This window comes from Patella vulgata, chromosome 1 (assembly GCF_932274485.2).
Source record: "Patella vulgata chromosome 1, xgPatVulg1.2, whole genome shotgun sequence".
In the NCBI taxonomy this organism is placed as follows: Eukaryota; Metazoa; Mollusca; class Gastropoda; family Patellidae; genus Patella; species Patella vulgata.
Window position 1 is genome coordinate 60,634,280 of NC_065879.2, and position 25,103 is coordinate 60,659,382.

The window sequence follows — 25,103 nt, forward strand, 5'->3', positions numbered from 1 at the left end:
AAATAACAACAACATGGCGACATTGCATACGGGTGTCAATGCTACGATGTAATTTTAAAATACTGTTTTATAACGAAGACAAACAATGTTTCGACATCATAAACTTTTCTTATCACAGATATTTTTCTTTCATTTTCTGCCGTGTAAATAAAGGCACATAATTTTGGAAGAATATTACTGGCGTGAATTTGAAGCAGGTACCCTACGGGTCAGTACGCTTTCATTCTATCATATTATGAAAACACCTGATTTTGTAGGAATATTACGGACGTAAATTTGAATACTGTATGGGAATTAAATATGAAAACTAACGAGGTTCACCTATTTTTTTGTATTCAGAACACATATGCTACATAACATAAAACTATTTGTAGTTGTAGTCCGGTCCGCACAATATCAGTTGAAATTTAGAGATCGTTCAAGACAATACCATAAAAATGTACTTATTTGCTATTCAATCAAGAGGATCTGCTAATCAATTTGCAGATTGATTAGCATTTGTTTTTAAACATCCGGTATGATGCTTGTAACCCTTTGTTGGAACTTGTGAATGCTTGAACGACAAAAGTTATTATCTGATCGATCTGTATGAAATTTATATGCATCATTTAAATGAGTGAAATGAAGAATCGTATTGAATTTCAACAATTTCTGTTATGGCCTTTATTTCACTTTGTTATCACCCGATTTGTCTGAAATTTATATGCATCATTTAAATTGGTGAAACGAAAAAGCCTTTCAAATTTCAATAATTTCTGTAAATTACTTCCAGAGTTAAGGCCCTTGTTTCAGTTTGTAGAACCTCGTGAACCCTCAAACTACGAAAATTATAATCTGATCTAATATGAAATTGTCTTGTAAATGCCCCCAATTACCTACAAAAGAATTAATATGGGACATCACTTGTCGACCGCTAGGACGATTTAGCTGCTGTGGGTGTATGTTTCCTTGCCTGGCAACCTGTCTTTTTCTTTCATATTCTATGTGAAGCATTTGGACAATGAGAGGATGAGCCGAATCGATTTTCCGTGTTCTCCATCCATCTCTTGCATGTAGCTGTTAAGACCACAATATTAGTGTTGATTATAACCATTTTATTCCTTCTGACATTACATCAAAAACCCTGCCATCAACCGCCCATTCACTCGCACCATCCGTTCACCCACTTCCAGTGTACCGCATATGGTCACCCGAATAACTTACATTACATCATAGACATAACTGACATGAATGATTCACATTATATAAACACAGATAAATATTACCAGTGGCTGTATCTTGCATGGCAACGGCTATTTCTAGTAAGATTGAGTGTCTCTCCACTTTACATATATACCAAATTTGCAATGCTTTTATTGGAAATAACTATTTAAAAAATACTTTTGTGGGAATGTATCTTGAATAATATTAATAGTCAACAATCCAAGTCCAGCTGTGACTTACTCGGCGGAAACCATGCACGCTCCAGAGGCCTCTCCACACAAGATTGACACACCAAATGCTGTAACACCCAGTACCAGCCAGGGCTACCAAACAGCTCTGGGCGCCCCATTCCCACATTTCCAAAAATGGGATCTTACCACCTCCCCTAGTCAGTTGGTAGCGGAAGTGTGGGATATGATGCACTCCAGTAGGAGCAATATATGGAATAATCGAGACAGATTTGTTGATCGCATCTTCCGTATAACCATCTGAACTGTAATCAGATTTGTGAACTGTCAAGACTAAATACTATTCGGATGAACAATAGAGTTAACAATAATCACCTACTTATTTCTGGAATTAGACTTTCCACTCACAGTGTATATACATGTAACTATTTTCTCATTGCGCTTTGAGCATGCCTTTGGATGGATTTAGCGCCCTACAAATGTACATTATTTATTTTATTTTTTTATATTGTTCAATATTCATGTATGAGCATGCTCAAGTACCTGTTAAAGGAAGTTTCACATGAATACATATGAATAGCTCACATGGATTATATTGCTCAGCACATGACTGTCTGGAAGTAGTCATGAAATCTATAGGGAAATTATAATTACCTTTTTCACACATTGACATAAACCCCAAGATCCAACATAGGGTAACTGACATGGCTGAAAACTCCAGCATGAGTATTGGTTTCATTGCTGCTGCATTGGTATTTAAGTTTTAACATTTTTAGAAAAAATATATAAATAATCTATTTCAGTTCCTTGACGTCTAAATTATTAGCATTACCAGAAGCTCTGGTTGCTAGACGATTAACAGAATTATTATTATCAAGATTTGTTTTGCTGGATGATCAAGCTAATAAATTTCTTATTTCTAATCTTTTAACGCCATCAAAAAGTAAGTAAACTCCAAAAATGAATTATGACAACATTCTACATACCGCATGTTCCTTAGATACATGTATATTTAAACACATTTCAATCAGTTTTCCTACACATTTATATCTTCTTTTTAAATTTGTACAGTTCTTAATAGACAACTAGCTGATCCTCGGCCTATTATGCCTAGAACATGACAAGCATACACGCCATACAGTGAACTATGAGGGAAATTTTTCCCGGACAGCGGCACTACTATTATTTCGAACTATCAAGGTTTTTTTATATGTACACAGGACTTTGTTTTTTGATTCCTGTTTAAAACAGGATTTTTGGCGCTAGAAAGTATTAATATAGCTTACTTTCAAAACATTGTTCAATAATTGATAAAAATCAATTGAGAATTACAAAAATGGTTTAGTTAGTACTATGGATTAGTTTAATGGTAACCGGTTCAGTTTTTATGAGAGGCGTTTATAAATGGATGACCCATTCACTTATCTACCGCGTTTACTTATTAGACGAGCCTTTTAATTTCCTGAGATATGTGTATAAATCAACACAAGGTTAATTTATCTACAGTGTTTAAATATTAGATTAACCTTTTAATTTCTCCTTTACATATGAAGTACAAATAAAAAAGGTGAATATAAAAAAAAATGCACACCCATAGATGCTCACCTTACTGTGTTCGTAGTATTGTCATCCATTATCCATTAAAAATAGTAATTCCAACATTGACAAATACTTAGGCAGTTTACTCTCATTAAAACACATAAACCAATCAAATATCTCTAACCATCCTCTTGTTTAAGTGATATTTACCAGTCTTGACTGGTGACAATATCATTACTTCCAGTTTTTTCAATGTAGTGCCTCCAAGTTTTAAAATGTTTTAGTAAATAGGTCATATTTGTTTATTTTGTGTGTGGAAATAAACTGTCTGTGGTGTTTCTACCTTTTCCTATTGACAACTAGCCCTAGCCCCTGGTTCTATCAATAACATATCTTTAGTGTGATGTCTAGAATGTTTTTAAAAATTGAATCTAGTAGCTATCATTGTTATATATCTACTGCTAGAATATAAAAATTGAAATAATGCTAGAAATAACTGTGTTTTCAGAATGTATTGCATCAGTGGTAGACAATATACATGAAAAAGTTACTGATTGGTAAAATTGTGTCTTAAATAATAGAATGACTTTAAGTTGTTCATTTCTTGTTATTTTATTTTATTGCAGATAATGAAAGATCGACATCAGTAAAAGCAGGAAAAGTTACTCCCATATTTACTCGTAAAATATTTCAACAGCACGTCATTCCATTATTAACAAAAATATTCTACATTCGTGAAAAACATATCCGTTTGGTTTTACTCCGGAATTTCTCTTTCTATGTCGATATATTTGAACCTGACGTTATTCACGATAAGATATTTCCTCATGTAAGTTAGTCATATTTCAATTCGTATATGTTTCAAATTGTGAATAGTTGTTACTTAGCACCGTAAGATTTAGCATATACATATATGAATCTGGTGTGATCAAATATTTCTAAATGTAATTTATTAATTGTTAGAGTTATCTCCCATGTTTTCTTGGGCTCGGATCTGCAGAGGAATTGAAATTACATCAGACTATACGGCAGTGTCATGCTCCCCCATCCGCCTTACCCAATATCTTTGTTAATACTGAACAGAATTGAACCATTTTTGGACTGATATTCTTTTCAGAGATTAAGGCTTCACAATATTGTAGTTTGCAAGGCATTAAAAATCCCTCAAATGATGTTCAGAGACGTTAATATGGGTTGATCCTGAATAACTCGCATTTTTATACGCCCACATGTGAACGTATATTGTCGTCGCCTCTATCCATCCGTCCACAATTGTTTGTGGACACTCTACAGGTCACAATTTTTATCCAATTTCAACGAAACTTGAAATATTGGTTTATCTCCTAAAGACCTTGGTTCTTTTCGATATTGGCATGTATCGGACCGTAACTTCATTGATTATGGCCCCTGATTTTTATCTGATTTTGTTGAAATTTGAAATGTAAGTTTATAACTCAAAGATCTTGGTTCCTGTCGATATTAGTGCATAACGACTGTAACTTCCTGAATTATGGCCTCTGATTGTACGAAAAATGACATTTTTTAGCTTGTGGACCCTATGGAAGTCAAAATTTTATCTCTATTTAAAAAACGTTTGAATATATCACCGTTACACCTTAATGACGGTTTGAAATTGGACCAAAGCTGTCAAACAAAATGGCCGTACCTCGAACACAAACAGTGTAAAAATATGGTATATCAAGGTTGTGGACCCTCTAGAGCTCACAATTTTGATCCGATTTTGATGAAACTTGAAATACATGTTTATAACCCAACGATCTTGATTCCTTATGATATTTGCGCATATTAAATCGTAAACAATCATAATGTTTATAACCCAACGATCTTGATTCCTTATGATATTTGCGCATATTAAATCATAATTTTCTGAATTACGGCCCTTGACTGTACCAAAAATAGCTTTTTTAGCTTGTGGTCCCTCTAGAGGTCACAATTATTATCCGATTTAAAAAAAACTGTGTAAATATATCACCGTTACACCGTAATGATGGTTGAGTTCGAATTTCGTGAAAATCGGACCAAAACTGACGGACAAAATGACCGCCCCTCGTATAACGCAAATGGTGTAAATATGTGGTATATCAAGGTTGTAGACGCTCTAGAGACCACAATTTTTTTCCAATTTTGATGCAACCTTAAATTTATGCTTATATCACAAAGGTCTTGGTTCCTTTCGATATTCACACATATCAATCGTAACTTCCTGAATTATGGCCCTTAATCGTATGAAAAATTGCATTAGGGTATCACCGCTACACCCTAATGATGGTTGAGTTCAACTTTCGCGAAAATCAGACCAAAACTGCCAGACAAAATGGCCGCCCGTCTACGCAAATAGTGTAAACATCTGGTATATCAAGGTTGTGGACCCTCTAGAGGTCACAATTTTGATTCGATTTTAATGAAACTTGAAATGCATGTTTATAACCCAAAGATCTTGGTTCCTGTCGATATTCGCACATATCTGATCGTACCTTCCTGAATTATGGCCCTTAATGTTACGAAAAATCGCTTTTTGTTTAGCTTGTTCTCTATCCATCTCTTGAAAAATGTGGGCGTATCCTGCCTGGCAGTCGCTGGTACTTGAATGTGTTGCTATAGAAAGGGGCTGCCATGCTGTATGATTAAGAAATGTTTTATAATTCCTGGTTTATGTCTATTAAAATGTAATTTGTTTTAGTTGTTACTAGGGTTACGTGATAGTGATGATATGATTGTGGCTGCTAGTTTACGAGCGTTAGCCGATGTTGTACCGATACTGGGAGGAGATAAAGTGATTGGTGGAAGTAGAAAACAATTTTTATCTCAGGGACTTCCTAATGTAAGTCTTTCTCTGATTGGCTATCTGTCAACTATATCTAAAGATTTATATCCATTTCCAAGTAATGCATTTCACGATCATCATATATTATCAGTTAAAATTTGCATTTATATTTCAGTTAAAATTTGCATTTATATTTCAGTTACAATCCAACATTCTAAGATCATTATTTTCCCACCCTATCAGCGTTTCACTGTTGATATCACCTGTTTGCTATTATGTAATATCTACAGTGATATCACCTGGAACATACATATACCTGAAGCACAGGTTGTGAGCATTATCAGCTCATTAACCTGAGCTACGCATAATATTGTAACATGATATCTTCCCTTTCGTACGGTCCCTACTTCGACTGTTATGTAGGCTAAACATAGAAATAAACTTTCTCTGGGTATCTGACTCATCTACTCTTCATACATCACCGCTAGATTGTATCTCTTGTATTGTAATCCTGTTTGGATTGAATTAATTGTTCCCTTTTGCGAAAATTTAATCGATACCTACCTGAATGATGTATAACAGGAGTAAGAAGTAAACACCAATTAAGTATTGTTTATTTTGATTATTCTGTCAGCAAACCAATTACACCAATGAAAACAGTCACATAGTAGCTATCAAGTATAATTAACAGCTCATTAACCATTAATTTGTGAATATTCTCGGACATGTTGCTTCAACTTGTGGTCACTAAGATTTCCATTTGTTTTCTTCTATTTGTATAAAATGGCAAGACCACTTTGATTTCTGATAAAAATATACAATTGTCGATTTCATTGTAATTCATTTGTAGATTTGATTTTAGTCAAACAAAGTGTTGTAACTCCTTTAAGAATGTTGGGTGATAATCATCTGTTTTTTTTGATAACAGATATTTCAACTCATCAACAATGTAAAATTCCTTTCAAGAACACATGATTTTACTTTTTTGATATCAATAATTTTACCTAACCAACTTGTGTTGAAATCAAGAAATTTTACCTAATCGACTTATGTTGAAATCAAGGAATTTTACCTAATAGAACTGTTTTGATATCATTGAATTTACTTGATGAGATTCTGTTGAGATTCTCTATTGACTTAAATTTTAAATATCAAATAATATTCTCATAACAGAACGGTGTTATATTTGTAGTTTAATAATAAGACATATGTTGAAGAATTAAAGATTAAAACCAAGAATGTAGAGGATGTTATTGGGAAAAAAATATTACTGAAAGATTTAGCAGGAATGGGGTAAGTTTATCTTATAAAATATTTAATGGCAACATTCCAAAACAAAGAATACCCAAGTAGCTCATGATATCAACTAAAACAAAATTTTAATCAACTAGCCCAGGGCTAGTAGTCTACTGTCAGACACTAGCCCGGCATTAATTTCCACTAGTCCGTAGTTGGACAAGGTATAAGCTTTAATATTAGTCTGCATGTAAAATAAAACTTGATAATTGAATAATTGAAGAAGAGTTGGTGGGAATGCTGAAGTCTTTACAAAATCCTCCTCTCTTACACACAGTCATAGTACATGAACATCAGGGATGCTATAATTTTTGCCCGTCGGACAGTTTTAGTTGGGGTTGATAGAGGCAACAATTAGGTCGCAAGAAGTCGTTTGTCAGCTTCAGGATATAACGTCAATAAGCTTCCATTCCCTGTAATCGACTTCAACTACAAATATTTTTATGTTTTCGAGCATGTGTTCTGAATACAAAAAAAATACTTGCACCTCGCTATTTTTCATATTTAATTCAAATTTATGTCAATAATATTCCTACAAAATTATGTGTTTTTGTAACACGGTAGAATGAAAGTGACCTACCTGTACCTGCTTCAAATCCATGTCGGTAATATTCCTAAAAAATTGTGTCTTCGTTTATACGGCAGAAAATGAAAGCATAGTTCGTGATGTCGAAACATTGTTTGTCTTCTTTATAAAATGGTATTTTAAAATTACATCAGTGTAGCATCAACCCCTGTGTGCAATACAGATATGGTATCCATGTTATTGTTATTTGCCCACATGACATGTTTTTTCCCTGTCAAAAAGAAAAATTCTCGTTAGTGATGTAGAAAGCAATGAGAACTCGCGTGAAAGTGCCATTTTAGCCGCAAAGCTGTTTGTTAAACAGACAAAAAATTACTGATGTGTATTAGCTTGGATTGGAGAAAATAAAAGTGGGATATTTTACAGTTTATTTAGCTATATCGGTAGTTTAATTCACAAACTATAATACTAGTAAGGCTAAATAGGTCACTAGCCCGTAAGATATTTTCGGTAACCCAGGGCGTCGAACTAGTGGATTTTTACACATATGTGAAGACCTCCCTAACACCTTTATTTCATATTATTTATGAATAGTCCCAAGACAGACGAAAAGTACTTCAAAATGTTATTAAACCCGTGTTGAAATCAGTTTGTGTCGGCATACCTTTTATCTTTTCATTGTTTACCGTGAAACAAAGTAGTGCAGCTTTACGGTTGTGCTAATATTTCTGGATATATATATGTATAGATGCATAATATAGCAATATATGGGCATATTAAATATCACTAAAGTACCAAGATGTAAGAATAAAGCTTAGTTGTATTATTTTAAATTAATGATGCGTGATTTGCACTTTCTTCTGAAAGTATCAATTTTGTTACTGCTTAATCCACGCTAATATAACTGGGCGGTTTTTGATGAATCTTGATGGTATTTAACACTTTCTACATGGCAATCTATTAACTGAATATGTGTATTAGATTATAGATGGTAAGCTCAGTTTCTTTCCTTTTTTCATCAAATCTGAATGATACCCGGTCCCTAGTGCCAAGGTGGAGAGCTTTTAGTATTCTTGCTCTATCAAAATGGAACGAACTTATGCTCCTTTGATATGAAGTCTCTGGCTATTAGTCTGCATTTGATCTCTTCAAAATATTTATAAGTTGTTTAGCACATAATTGTTTGGATAACTTAGCTACTGGTGGGCGTATGTTTTGTTGCCTGCCAACCTATGTTTCAATGACCGTACTGTCTTACAATTATAGAACCAGAAATTCTGCAGAAGATGATAAAAGGCAAAAACAGTTGGAAAGAGAGAAAAGACGAGAAGCTGCCCGAATAAAACGTGAAGTAAAGAAAAAACGACTGGCAGAAGAAATGGAAACAATAAGTAAGATATTATGTTTAACTTTATCATCCATCAATATTAAAGTTTGTTCTACATCTTAAAAATGGGAGCCACAGTGGCTCAGTGAGTAAGACGTTGATTCGCTAACCTGGAGGTCCTGTGTCCGATCCCTGCGTTGGCAAAGTAAGTTCATCAGGATTTTCTGCATGGTCCTTCTTTGTCAGCTGTGCAGGACAGAAGGCCTGGCAAGGGACAGCATAGTCGTTGTGATGGGACGAAAAAACAAGGTCCCTTGTACACGTTAATGTGCACGTGAAAGATCTCTTGACACTTGGAATTCGATATAAGAGTAGGACATAGCGCAGGTGTCCGAGGAAACTTTAATTCATAGCAAACTGTATGGCGTAGATCCGTCTTCATAAGCCCAGTCAGAGCCGAACAGTAGGGCGTTAAACCCCATTTCATTTCATTTCATTTACATCGTAAAAATAATCAGTTAAATATGGCTTGAAATGAAATGGAGTTTATTGTCTTCCTTTTCTGCACCAATAATGCTAATGAAGATGGGTAAACACTATGTAATGTGCTATTCGGGACATTTTGCCAAGACTTGCTGACTGTGAGCAAGCAGTCGTATATTTTTTCACACTTTTACGACTGACTGGTCAGCCAAAGTTATCATCCAATCTATGTTTATGTTCATGAGATGATTAATTTTTTTCAGAGCTATTGTCCTTGATTTTTTAAAATATTTTTGGTGTAAACAACATTTGTTTGCAATATTTCGGATATGAAAACAAGCACAAACATGCTTTATAGATATTTCTTCTTGTAAGACACCAAATAATTAACCAGGAGGTGTCAGACTCGATCCCAATATTGGTAAAGGAAAGTTTGTTGATATTTTCCAGTGTGGTTTCCCTTTGTCAGTGGAACAGGACGGGTAGGGTCTGGCAAGGAAAAATGTAACATCATTTAGATGGGTAAAAAAACGTGGTTTCTGTATACACATTAGCTTGCACATATACTTGACACATGAATAATCTGCTGTCTGCTCAAACAGCATAAGTTATCATCTGATTACCAGTAAATGTTTTATTTATGTTAGCTCAAGAAAGAACCAGAAAACAATCAAATTTTAATTATTTCTTAAAATCATTTCTTGGGTTGATGCTCATGATTAGTTTTTAGAAGAAAAATGTGATACCCTTCGTGGACTGCTCAGATGATTAGATGCTTTGTGTGTATGTTTCAAGTCATTAAGTCTGTCATTAAATCTAATTGTGTTTATTCTTTGTAGATGGGGAAATGACTAGATCAGAAATAAGGAAATCTTCTGATGAAATCACGGAAATAAATTCTAATTCTTTATTGCTCAATGGCTACAATTCCACTTCATCGCTACAGTTTAAGGATATCCAATTGTATGTGGAGGAAGATAGAGCAGCTGATTGGTCAGATTGGGAAAATCCAGACACCAATGATCTTGAGAAAGATAACCATGGTATCGACTCTGACAGTGATAGTAATTTTTCAGAAAGTGTAATAAGTAATGAAATTGAAAATCAACTAATGAAAATGCCAACGACAATCTCAAAGCCTCAGAAAAGTCTTGAAATTTTAGCCAACAATTCTAAAGTTGACAAAATTAATTCCAAAAATTCAAAATTAAAGAAGTCTCCTCTTCAGTTGAAGAAAAATAAAGGTGATGTGAGTTTTAAACAGTCGGATGTTAAAACTAAAGATTCAGATATTTCATATCTCGAGAAAGACTGGGGCGTTGGTTCATTCCTTGTAGAAACTGCACAAAATGGTAATCATTTGACAAAAACTGACCAATCACAGATTTTGACAGATAGTCGACGCAGCTCAACAAGCAACAGTAGTTCTAACAGTCGCAATCTTCCAAAAACGTCTTTTAATTTAGGAGAAGAGTTCGAAATTAAACCGGTGAAAATCAAAGTCAGTGATAGTTTTGATTTTTTTGCCGACATGGTACCACAAATACAAACCAAAAACAAAGACCCCCTTCTGTTACTGCAGACACTATCAGTAGATGGTCAAGAACAGAAAACAACAGCAGCTTTGAATATATCAACCAAATCCCTTGAACATTGTCCAAAAAGTCTGAAATCTGCAGACGAACCATCTCCTTCTGTTAAAGATAATAAATTCACCATGGTTACTGCTAATAATACAGCTGATCAGGTAATTTGATTAGAATTATTTTGGTTGCCTGTTGCATATGCTAATTCCTAAAGTAAAAGCTATTTATGTTTATATGATCCAGATGGTCCAATCTCATAACAGTATTTTACCTCAAGTGTGTCAAAACACCAACTTGTACCTCGAAAATGTACACTAGCCCAACTTTTAATCTTTTTAAGAAGAATGTTGAAACATAACTTTCTATCAGGACTTTTAATGAACAAAAATTTACTTTATTATTTGTTTTAAAAAAGGTCGATTTAATTCTACTTATAGTGGTTTAAAACATAGTTTATTGTACTAGAACATAAATACATGTACAGTACAAACGGATTGGGACATAAGTTACAAAAACTTACCTATGTCCACTCCACATACATTGTAATTTACAGTTATAGTAGTACAATTTTAAGAACAAAAAAAAAAAGAACGATATAAATGTTATAATAAATAATTAAAAATCACATTATAGAGAAATTCTTAAATATTTGATTTAATTTTTTACATTCCCAAAGAATCTTTGAATTTCAATAAGAGTATACCCTTATGAATAAAGTTGCAAGGGGAAAATCTCACAATGTAATACAATTATGTACACAAACAGGAACAACAAAAAAAAAAAAACGTTTTACAGTTGTGCAAAAAGAAAAAAGGAACTACACTACAAATACTTATCCATTGAACCTTTTAGTTGATTTAATATATTTAAGGTTATTATGCTAATGCTCCGTAAAGAATCAAAAAAGTTAATTTCTTTCAATATTAAACAAATTACATTCCATAAAATAGTGCTGTGTCTGTGTGTTTTCGGATGACGAGTCACAAGAACATTTAGGATTTTCAATTAAGTTTATCTGAAACAGATCTGAGTTGAGGAAACTGCAACCATGGCGAAGTTTTAAGTGTAAAATAATCAATTTTCTATTACCACTCGCATAATAATTCAAAGCTTTTATTATCTTGAATCTCTCAGACCATTTTCATGTGGACATATATTGTCATCGCCCATGTCCGTCCACAATTATTTGTGGGCACTCTACAGGTCACAATTTTTATCCGATTTCAACGAAACTTGAAATATAGGTTTATCTCACTACGATCTTGGTTGAGATCGAATTTCGTGAAAATCGGACCAAAACTGCTGGACAAAATGGCCTCCCCTCCTACGCAAACAGTGTAAAAATATGGTATATCAAGGTTGTTGACCTAGAGCTCATAATTTTGATGAAACTTGAAATGCATGTTTATAACCCAAAGATCTTGGTTCCTTTCGATATTCGTGCATATCGGATCATAACTTCCTGAATTATGTCCCCTGATTGTAAGAAAAACCGCGTTTTAGCTTGTGGTCCCTCTAGAGGTCACAATTATTATCTGATTAAAAAACTGTTTGAATATGTCACCGTTACACCGTAATATTGTTTGAGTCCGAATTTTGTGAAAATAGGACGAAAACTGCCAGAAAAAATTGCCGCCCCTCTACGCAAATAGTGTAAACATCTGGTATATCAAGGTTGTTGATCCTCTAGAGGTCACAATTTTGATCCGATTTTGATGAAACTTGAAATGCATGTTTATAACCCAAAGATCTTGGTTGCTTTCGATATTTGCGCATATCGGATCGTAACTTCCTGAATTATGGCCCCTGATTGTACGAAAATCGTGTTTACCTTGTGGTCCCTCTAGAGGTCACAATTATTATCTAATTTACAAAAATTTTTGAATATATCACCGTTAAACCATAATGTTGGTTGAGTTTGAATTTCGTGAAAATCAGACCAAAACTGTCAGACAAAATGGCTGACCCTCCTACGCAAATAGTGTAAACATCTGGTATATCAAGGTTGTGAACCCTCTAGAGGTCACAATTTTGATCCAGTTTGATGAAACTTGAGATACATGTTTATTACCCATAGATCTTGGTTCCTTTTGATATTTGCCCATATCGGATCATAACTTCCTGAATTATGACCCTTAATTGTACGAAAAATTGCTTTTTGTTTAGCTTGTTCTCTATCCATCTCTTGCAAAATGTGGGCATATGCTGCCTAGCAGCCGCTGGTTTTTAAACTTTTTGATATTTTCTATTTTCTTTGTTGATGAAACCAATAAGTTCCAATCCCGAATTGTTGACGGAAAGAACAAAATTTTATATAATAATATTTTTACAGTAGTTTGGGGAAATATGATCACTATTTCTTAAGTTGTATATATGTGTGTTGCTTCCAAAGGCATGAATAATATCTAGTAAGTATTGAGGTGTGTTATTGTTTACAATTTTGTGCAGGAGGGTGGTAAGGTGTCTTATAACCGGCGTTTAGAAAGCTTGTTCCAATCAGATTCATGCACTACTTGACTACAGAATTTTGGAAGTCCGATGACTATTCTCGCGGACTCTAATTGAATTTTTTTGAGTTTTTCTGCGTTGGTTGACGAACAGCTATCCCAGACATCACAAGCATATTCAAGAATAGAACGTATTTGTATTTTATACATTTTATCAAGCGAGCTCCTGGTTGTAGTACCAGTATATTTTAGCTTTCTTAATATATTTAGTTGTTTAGAGGCTGACCTGCACAAAGTGTGAATGTGTTGCTGGAGAGATCGGAATTTGTTTGTTAGAGAAAATTACGACCTTAATTGACCAAACTTTTGACCACTCAGAGAGTTAGTTTAAGTCTAAATTTAATGAATTTTTGAGGTTCGGTAAGTTAATTTTGTTGCACACAATTACCGTGTCATCAGCAAATAGTCTAGCAGTATTATCTAAAACATCCTGGATTTCATTTATGTAAACAAGAAAGAGGAAGGGGTCTAGTACAGATCCCTGGGGTACCCCAGATGCCAAAGTTGCATAACCTGAAAAGAAACCGGTGAGATAATTTTTCAGCCAACCTATCATTTTATCACTTACACCATAGCTAGATAGTTTGTGGAGTAATCCTAAATGATTAACCCGGTCGAATGCTTTGGAGATGTCACAATAGATGTGACATGGGTCCTATCCTTTGCTTACAGAAGATAGCATGTCCTGATAAATTACTTTATTGTAACTGATGCACAGTGGAATGTTTGGGCTCTGAAGCCTGACTGAAGACAATAGATTTAGGCCTAGTATCAACTAACAAACGTTGCATATAAATTCTTCGTTTAAGTAAACGACTGATAGACTTAGTCCAATCTGAGAGAGTATCAGAAATAACATCTTTCCTCTTGGCCCATGATCTGGCGTTGTCCTCTACGACATCCATAATAAGTTTGAAATTTTGATCCCATGAAATTTTTTGCGGTTCCCGGTATTTGGGTCCTTTAGACAAAATCTCACGTAACTTATTATTCTGGACTATGTTTAAATCACCAGTGACTACATGTCCAGCTGGTTGGTAAATGAAAGACGACGTAGAGCAAGAACAGGGTAGAGGGTTATCATATAATTCTTTTGCATTCATGTTGTCTTTGTTCAACATTTTTTAACAAAAAACGTAATTTAACCATGTCGGGAAGGTTAAAGACTCTCAAAGTGGTTGAAATGCTTATGAATGATTCTGAAGACGATATTTCTGATGAAAATGATTTAGAATGATTTGCATAGGAGGGCCTGATAAGGACAGCTGTCTAGTCGTTCGGATGGGACAAAAAACCGAGGTCCCGTGTATACATTGGTGTGCACGTAAAAGATCCTTGACAGTTGGAATTCGATATAAGGATATAAGAGTAGGCCGTAGTGCCGCTGTCCGGGCAAAATTTCCCTCATAGCAATTTACATTTTCATTTACATTACATTTTATACGCCCACATTGAAATGTGGTCGTATATTGTCGTCACCCCCGTCCGTCTGTCCATCGGTCCGGCGTCCACAATTGCTTGTGGACGCTCTAGAGGCCAAAGTTAATATCTGATTGACTTTAAATTTATACACAGTGTTTAAGGTCTTGAGACGAAGAAGCCTATTGATTTTCAACAATTTCCAATAATTACTGCCAGAGTTATTTCCCTTGATCACTTCAAAAAATCTTGTGGACGCTCTAAAGGCCAAAGTTAATATCCGATTGACTTTAAATTTATACACAGTGTTTTAGGTCATGAGACGAAAAATCCTATTGATTTTCAACGATTTCCAATAATTACTGCCAGAGTTATTTCCCTTGATCACTTCAAAAAATCTTGTGGACGCTCTAAAGGCCAAAGTTAATATCCGATTGACTTTAGATTTATACACAGTGTTTAAGGTCATGAGACAAAGAATCCTATTGATTTTCAATGATTTCCGATGATTACTGCCAAAGTTATGGCCCTTGATCACTTTGTGACGCTCTAAAGGCTAAAGTTATCATCGGATTGACTTCAGATTGATACACAGAGTTTAAGATCTTGAGACAAACAAGTATATTGATTTTCAATGAATTTTTATGTCTTGAACAGCTAAATCCATGATATTAAAAGTTTTGTATACAAAATGTTAGCATGGGGCAGAACTTTATAAAAACAAACAAATTCTAATGGTTTTCTGATAATTACTTCATGAGTTGTTGCTCTTAATCAGATTTTAGTGTATTATAAATGTCTCATTACCGAAAAAAGTAAAGATATGCAACAACTCTTGTTGACTGCCCGGACGATTTAGCTGTTAGCTGTTGTGGGCGTATGTTTCGTTGCCTGCCAACCTATCTTTTAGTTATTTCCCGATATTTTCATTTCATTTTCTCATCTGTCCCGTTTTTCAACATCTAGATCTGTATTTTAATCAATTCGATTACAGCAATACAAGTATCAGTTATTTCCCTTTATTCTCCAGATGTTTTTGCTCAGGTGCACTGTTACTCAATATGTATACATTGTACCTATATAACTTCGAGTTTTGATTGATTTTAATAAATTTTCCTTAATGAGATTCTTTATATAACCCATGACATGTGACAGAAACTGACCGTGAATATGAAAGCTTTCATATCTGCCTAGCAGATCTAGTTGTTTTTGTTTTTATTTCACTGTCATCCTTAAATTACAAAAGTTTATAACTATATAAATATGTTGAATATTTACCACATTTTGTTATCCTACATGTATACACGTCCTATTGATAATTTGTTGCTAAATTGAGCTACACAGGGTGTTTAACAAACATTTTTGAGTAGCGGTTTTCCCTGCGTCTTACTGGCTGCCATCTTGTAGTTGTACATGATGTACATGATATAGTGGTACTTTGTTACAAGTCCTTAAAATAAAACATAATATCATTACTAAATATAAATTAACTACATATTCAAGAACCTGGCAAACCTCTGTATATAAGAGAACCTGACAAAGACTGTTATACCATATGGCTGTTATATATACCATAAAGATACTAATTTGTTGAGTTACTGTTATATTGTTTGTATTTTAGGGTGATGGAGGAGATGGCTGGGGAAATGAAGATATCGATTGGGGTAATGAAGATTTCTGAATAATCCAACAATCTCTGTGATATAAAGGAAGAAGAAAATAGTTCTTGGGGTCAGTAGAATAGGAGCTGATAAATTATAATAACTCACAGTTTAGTGCTTTTAAGAAATTCTTGTAACTCACAATTTAGTTGTACTTTTAAAGTAGCTAAGTCTCTAACTCAATATCATCCAAGTCTTACACGTTGAAAACAATTATTTGTCAATTCAAATCAACATTGATGTTTTTATCTTACCGGGAAAAGGTAGGCTTCTGATATCCAATAAGACAAAATATACATTTTACCATTGGTACACGAATCGTGTACCATAGTGCGTTTCATCGTCATTTGTAAAAAGTGACCAGAAAGAGTGAGGCTAAACATATTCCACAACTCATGTCAAACGGTGACGCCATAACTTATCTGGAGAGCATGCGCAATTGACTGGAATAACCAGACGCTAGAAATTTCTATTCGGTCGAGACTCATGCCGTATTTCGCTGGACCTAACTGATTTGATATTAGAGTCAAAACGGAAACAATTGAATGCAAATCAGTTCATATACAATCAGATTACATTATTATATGCGTTGCAACCCATTTGCGTCAATTTCTAGGTCCTACATATTAGCGATTTAGCTCCTTTAAACTTAAAACTTTATTCTGAGCGACGTTATCGCTGTTTGTGAAGTTTTGACTTAGATTGTTTATTATCGCAGCAATGTTACTTGTTATTCAAGATTATTAAATGGCAGTCGTTTTTTAATCTGTTTACATCTGCGCCATCCGATGATCTAGAGAGTTGATTATAGGTGCGCCATGTGAATAAATGTCTAAATGATAATTTATATATCATTTTAGGCCAAAGTAAAACACTGTAATAGGCAAATTTAGCTCTTACATAGTGTCATCTATTTTGTGATTGAGGCTCACTGTTGGCTTGTTTCATAAATAATATAATATAAGGGAGATAATTAAGTTTCCTATTTATTTAATTATGTGTGATATCGGCTTGCTGATGAGTTGATGTGTACATGTATAGGTTCACTCCCATTTCGACTACACCACATTTCGACTACAAATATTATTACCCTCAAAATCCTGACCCCCAACTAATCAGCATTGAACTGTTCCACTGATTAAGAGATGTAATTAATCTAATGATTATTATTAAAATAGCTTATTCATTATATATTATAGCTTGTTTTCTTTAACATCAAAGAAAAAATATCAACTTTAGAGTACATTTTTGTTTTGATAAATATTTATAATATTTGGAGATTACATAGAGTTTAATACTTGCTTATCTATATAAGATGAATTGTTTACGATATTGTCTACGATATCACCTATGGTGGAATTAGACGTAAAACTCTAGAACGAACGAAACAAATTTTGTACATTTATTCTTCAAGTTCACTATCATTCAGTCAATTTTTTTTTTATCTTATTAGAATTCCTTTATAACAAATATTGTTTTATGGAAGAATCTATTTTAGCTATAGAGAGGGTATATAAGTAGGGATACTAAACCAACCAGACCATATAATCTGTTGTTATAAGCTATAGTTGAAATGGGACTTGTTTTGTTTATTATAAAAATATGATTGAGTTTAATGACAGGAATGAACAAACAGTGTATGTTGTTAGATTTAATAATAAAGGAATATTGTTATTATAAATGTTTATTTTGAGTAAAACAATCCTTATTATATTTAAGCATAAACAATGTTTTTTTCTATTATATCTAAACATAAACAATGTTTGTATATGTCCATATAAACAATGTTTGTTTTTTTGTGTATTTATGAACTATGTTTGTTATTATATACAATGTTTGTTATTGTGTATATTTGTAAACAATGTTTATTATTATGTGTAGTTATAAACGCAGTTTATCATGTTGGTTAATTATGCTTGTGGGTGTATAATACTGCTTATCGGTATATAATATCATAATGAAATCAAATTTCAATGGGAATATTTGAGATTTGTATGTGATATTAGCAATTGGGGTGTTATTGAATATAAATGATGTTATTGTGAGACCCCGTTTATCAGTGTTTGAACCACGCTGAAAATAAAGTGTTTTCACCATGTACATATAAACTACTTAATTGTGGTAATTAAAAACTTCACCATGTTTACAATCACCTGCTTTAAAATAAAATCCATTGCCCAAATAAGAATGGGGGGAGTGGGACGTGGGAAAGTTTAACAAATTTTTTTGATAAACACATATGACAATAAAAACAAACCAGTGAAGGGACTTATATTGAATCAATTAATCACCACTAAATTTTATTCACCAAATGTACATATCACTTGAAAGAAAACTGCTAATCTTTAAAACTAATATTACTAAATAAAGTGCATGACAGAAGGAAGTTACAGAGTATATTTGAAGTTCTTTTGTGCCAAAGATGCCAGTATTGTAACATTTATGAGTGGGTTTATGCAGTACTGGCAAGAAAACTAAATAAAAATATGTTAAAATTGTAAGCATCATTATATTCTAAAAGTAAGACATATAGGTTGAATTTAGCCATAAAATTATTTCAAAAGGTAAAGCAAGAAATTTGCTAGCGATCTTACTGGGCGAAGTATAAAATGGAAACAAAATAAAAGATAACCAGCATATTTATTTGTGTGAATGTTCAAACTCAAAACAGAGAGAGAGAGATGAGGTTTAACTCCAATCGACATAAACTAGGTCATTCCGGGAGTAACATATGGTTCAATTTTAATTCAATATTTTGCGTAGGGGTCTTTAGCAGTTGGAGGACCCGGAGAAAACCCACGAAGTTGGACAGGTGACCATACTCCTTGTCACGTACAGATCTTATGATACAACGCGCACGTGGTAACTATTCGGCCATCCAACCACCCAATTCAAAACAGAGATTAGACACCTAACTTTCTCATAAACTAAACTTGACTTGTTTTCATAGTGTGGCTAACTAATTTGATAGGATACAGCATATTTTTGTTTATTATTTTGTGAAACACTATTGTTTTTGTTCGGATTATTCTTCTTATTATTATTATTAATTTTTTATACGCCCACATTTTCATATGGACGTATTATGCCGTCGCCCCTGTATCGACGCCCCCGTAACTTCATGGATTAAGTCCCCTGATTGTACAAAAAATCGCATTTTTAGCTTGTGGACCTTATAGAGGTCACAATTTTTATCTGATTTTGTTGAAACTTGAAATGTAAGTTTATAACCCAAAGATCTCAGTTCCTTTCGATATTCGCGCATATCGGACCGTAACTTATTGAATTATGGCCCCTGATTGTACGAAAAATTGCGTTTTTAGCTTGTGGACCCTATAATGGTCATGATTTTTATCCGATTTAAAAAAAAATTTGAATATATCACCGTTACACCCTAAGGATGGTTGAGTTCAAATTTGGTAAAAATCGGCCCCAAACTGACAGACAAAATGGCCGCCCCTCGTAGTCAAATAGCGTAAAAATATGGTATATCAATGTTGTGGACCTAGAGGTCACAATTTTCTTCTGATTTTGATGAAACTTGAAATGTAAGTTTATAACCCAAAGATCTTGATTCCTTTCGATATTCGTGCATGTCAGATTGTAACTTCCTGAATTATGACCCCTGATTGTACGAAAAATCGCGTTTTGTGCTTGAGGACCCTCTAGATGTCACAATTATTATCCGATTTAAAAAAAACGTTTAAATATATCACTGTTACAGCGTAATGTTCATTGAATTCAAATTTCGTGAAAATCTGGCCAAAACTGCCGGACAAAATGGCCGCCCCTCGTACGCAAATAGTGTATTAACATCTGGTATATCAAGGTTGTGGACCCTGTAGAGGTCACAATTTTGATCCGATTTTGATAAAACTTGAAATACATGTTTATAACCAAAATATCTTGGTTGCTGTCGATATTTGTGCATACTCAATCGTAACTTCCTGAATTATGGCCCCTGGTTGTACGAAAAATCGCGTTTTTAGCTTGTGGTCCCTCTAGATGTCACAATTATTATCCGATTTAAAAAAACGTTCGAATATATCACTGTTACAGCGTAATGTTTCTGGAATTCAAATTTCGTGAAAATCTGGCCAAAACTGCCGGACAAAATGGCCGCCCCTCGTACGCAAATAGTGTATTAACATCTGGTATATCAAGGTTGTGGACCCTGTAGAGGTCACAATTTTGATCCAATTTTGATGAAACTTGAAATACATGTTTATAACCCAAATATCTTGGTTGCTGTCGATATTTGTGCATACTGAATCGTAACTTCCTGAATTATGGCCCCTGGTTGTACGAAAAATCGCGTTTTTAGCTTGTGGTCCCTCTAGATGTCACAATTATTATCCGATTGAAAAAAACGTTCGAATATATCACCTTTTAACTGTGATGTTTGTAGAGCCTGACTTTCGTGAAAATTGGGCCAAAACTGCTGCCCCTCGTACGCAAATAGTGTATAGGATCGGGTATATCAAGGTTGTGGACCCTCTAGAGGTCACAATTTTGATCCGATTTTGATGAAAGTTGAAATACATGTTTATAACCTAAAGATCTTGGTGCCTTTCGATATTCGTGTGTATCGGATTGTATCTTCCTGAATTATGGCCCTTGAATGTAGAAAAAATCTTGTTTTTAGCTTGCGGTCCATGTAGAGGTCACAATTTTTATCTGATTTTTAAAAAAAACTTGTGAATATATCACCATTACAGACTAAGATCGTGGTTCCTTTTGATAATCGCATATTTCCAAACGTAACTTCCTGGATTATGACTCCTGATTGTTCGAAAAATCGCATTTCCGATTTTAAAAATCATTTAAATATATCACCATTCCACCATAATGAAGGTTGAATTCGAATTTCGGGAAAATCGAAATGAAACTGCCAGACAAAATGGCCGCTCTTTGTACGCAAATTGTGTAAAAGTATGCTACGAAGGTTGTGGATCCTCTAGAGGTCACAATTTTTATCCAGTTTTTGATGAAACTTAAAACATATCTTTATATCGCATAGATCTCAGTCCCTTTTGATATTTGCGCATTTCGGACCATAACTTTCTTGATTATTGCCCCTGATTGTACAAAAAATCCTGTTTGTTTTAAGCTTGTTCTCTATCCATCTCTTGCAAAATGTGGGCGTATCCTGCCTGGCAGCCGCTGGTTTTCCACTTGAGCATATCTCAGAAACTACTTGTTGGATCGATTCGATGTCTTTGGTTTTCCTGGGAAAGTGGGTGTGACTTGAAGATTAAAGCTGTTTCGAACGTTCTGCTACAATGCAAAAGTTGTTGTTTTTTTTAAATATTGCCGTAATATTAACAATAATCGTTGGATTTTATCATTTGATACATTTTGACATAGCCAGAGACAAGGCAGATAGCTACGGTTCTTTAGATGTTTGATTTTAGGCGCCAAATTTTGACAAAAAGCTTTTTCATTAATGAAAATTTTTTACCAAGGGTTAAAGGGTCGTCTGATTTGAGCAAAAATGCGAAAAAAATTTGTCTCGATAATTTTTCTTGGTCGCTATTGGCTAATTCAGTTTTTTGTCCCCCGTCTGTCTATCCGTCCGTCACACTTTTTGGGACACAATAACTCTCTTTCTAATTGCTTAGGGTAAGCAGAGATAAGCAATTTGATTGGTTGATGCTTTGGGAAACGATAACTTTAGTTCTAATTAAGTGAGAGTGATGAAACTTGGTGTATAGTTTCATTGCATCATTACCTTGACAAAGTTCGATAATGAGCATATTCTGCTCAGGGTAAGCAGAGCGATAAGCAATTTGATTGAGCTAGAATGTTCAAACTTGGTGTAGGCATTCATTAGGTGAATGCCTCATGGAGTTCGATGATAAACATTGTCTGCTTACGATAAGCAGAGATATGAAATCGGATTGGTTGATGCTTTGGGGCACGATAACTTTAGTTTTAATTAAGTGAGAGTGATGAAACGCCGAATATAGATTCATAATATCATTACCTTGACTAAGTTTGATGATGAGAATTTTCTGCTTAGACTAAGGAGCGATAAGCAATTTGATTGGTCAAGACTTTGGAACATCACAACTCTGCTTTTAATTGAGCTAGAGTGTTCAAACTTGGTGTAGTTGTTCATTAGGTGAATGCCTTGATGGAGTTTGATGATAAACATTGTCTGCCTACGGAAAGCAGAGATAAGCAATCTGATTGGTTGATGTTTTAGGGTCAATAACTTTGGTTTTAATTAAGTGAGAGTGATGAAACTCTGAGTATAGATTCATTATATAATTACCTTGACTAAGTTTGATGATGAGAATTTTCTGCTTAGGCTAAGGATTGATAAGCAATTTGATTGGTCAAGACTTTGCTTTTAATTGAGGTAGAATGTTTAAACTTGATGTTGATGTTCATTAGGTAAATGTCTTGACTGAGTTCAATGATTAATATTTCGAGCTAAAGCTAAACAGAGCTAAGCAATTTTATTGGTCGATGCTTTGGGGCCAGTTAACTTTGATTCTATCTGATAGAGAGTGATGAAACTTGGTGTATAGTTAATAATCGGTTTGATTGCTTGATACTTTTGAAAATAATTAATGTGCAATTAATTAATATGTGTCATCTATTTATTTTGGGATTTCGGCAGGGGATATCAGCCTCACTGTTGGCTTGTCGGTTCTAGTTTTAATTCTTTATTGCCCGATTTTTATAAAACAAAGTTCATATGCTCCACGGTGCAAATTCTCAATTTTTTTTATTACCGGTAAAGTTTTCTATTGACACCGACACCGGATGTGACGCAATTTTGCTAAAAACTCTGATTTTGACAAGTCGGAACATCTTTTCGCTAGTGAATGTTAATTTTTGCAAATCTGATAGATTTTTTTTGCAAAGGCGCAAAAAATCTCGGACTCGTTTTTTTTAATTTCGGTTTTGTATTTGCGACATTTCGATTTAAAGGTGTAAAAATGAGTTATTTACAACCCATTCAGGCTTTTCATATTTTAAAATATTTCTTCGTAACTTCTATAAACTTGTAGCATTAATCCATATGAAGAGAATCTATCTCAAAATTAGTTTGTAACATGAGCAGTTGCCGAGAAATGGTCAATTTTGCATTAGTCACTTTTTACGCTATTTTGCCTGTAAAAGAGTCAATTATTATTGGATTTTCATAACAGTGGCACCATTTGATGCGTAATGTCAATTGTGACTAGTTCAAACCAATTTAACATTTTCAATGTCACCAGAAATGACGTAATTTGGGCAAAAACAGTATTTTTAGCCTTCGAAACAAATAATTTATTCAAATGAGTCTTATTTTTGTTTGTTTAAAATTTTGACATTTGATTCCAATCAACTAATAGAATGAACCCATGCGATTATATAGATATCACAAAATGGTTTCTAACTTGTTCAGTTGCGGAGAAATAGGCAATTTTCAACAGGTCACTTTTCAAGGTTTTTGGTCCATAAAAGTGTCAAATATTATTCGATTTTTATAAAATTTTCAGTGTGTGAAACCTAATTGCATTTACAATTTCATACAAGTAATTTAAGATTTCATTATCACCGGAAGTAACGTCATTTTGGCCAAAAACTGTATTTTTGGCCTATACTTGTTTGAAGTAAGCAATATTCATTATTCGTATAAAATTATGATATTTGAGACCTATGGGCAAATAGTATAAATCAATACGATCATATTGATATCACAAAATTGTTTCTAACATCTTCCCTTACCGAGAAATACCGAATTTTGTCAGGATCACTTTTTAAGATTTTACGCATTTTAATTTCAGTTTATGGGTTCTGGGTTAATTATTTATTGCCTGATTTGTGTAAAAGAAAAGCCCATATGCTCCGTGGTGCAAATTCTAAACTTTCTTCTACCAATAACAGTTTCTGTCAGCACCGGAAGTGCCTTAATTTTGCCCCAAACTTCAATTTTGATGTGTCTAAAGTTCTTTTAAAAAGCAAGTATTAATGTTTACAAATCTAATACATCAAGCTGAATGCTCCTACTAAAGACAAAAAATATGTCTTGCTTAGTTTTTTTTTATTTCAGTTTTGCATTTGTGCCATTTTGATATTAAAAGTGAAAAAGGGTGTACAAATGAGCTAATTACAAGGCATTCAGGCTTGACAACTTTCATGAACCTGTAGCATTAATCCATACAATGACAATATATGTCAAATTTAGTTTGTAATATAAGCTGTTGTCGAGAAATAGCAATTTTGCATGAGTCACTTTTCAAGTTATTTTACCTGTAAACGAGTCAATTATAAACCAATTTTCTATTTTTTTTCACCATGTGATGCCTAATGACATTTTTGACTGGGCGGAATCAATTTTATATTTTCATTTTCACCGGAAATGGCGTCATGCCTAATGCCATTTGCGATTTCCTGAAACTGATATAACATTTTCATTATCAACGGAAGTGATGCCATTTTGGCAAAAACTTATTTTTAGCCTCAAAAACAAATATTTGTTTTAAGTAAGTGATATTCATTATTCATATAAAATTATGATAATTGATTTCAATGGACAAATAATATGAATCAATATGATCATACAGATATCAAAAAAGTGATTCT

At 33.8% G+C, this 25,103-nt stretch overlaps 1 protein-coding gene across 1 annotated transcript in view; it reads left to right on the forward strand.

Annotated features, from left to right (window-relative positions):
* LOC126831160 (protein-associating with the carboxyl-terminal domain of ezrin) overlaps positions 1 to 18,198 on the forward strand; it is a 40,956-nt gene extending 22,758 nt beyond the window's left edge. Inside the window, exons 7-13 of the mRNA XM_050561846.2 lie at positions 2,195 to 2,334; positions 3,557 to 3,759; positions 5,632 to 5,772; positions 6,908 to 7,008; positions 8,804 to 8,928; positions 10,187 to 11,094; positions 16,481 to 18,198. Coding sequence (XP_050417803.1) covers positions 2,195 to 2,334; positions 3,557 to 3,759; positions 5,632 to 5,772; positions 6,908 to 7,008; positions 8,804 to 8,928; positions 10,187 to 11,094; positions 16,481 to 16,540 — 1,678 coding nt within the window. The 3' untranslated portion in view covers positions 16,541 to 18,198. The remainder of the gene's footprint in view (positions 1 to 2,194; positions 2,335 to 3,556; positions 3,760 to 5,631; positions 5,773 to 6,907; positions 7,009 to 8,803; positions 8,929 to 10,186; positions 11,095 to 16,480) is intronic.
* Positions 18,199 to 25,103: the final 6,905 nt, after the last annotated feature.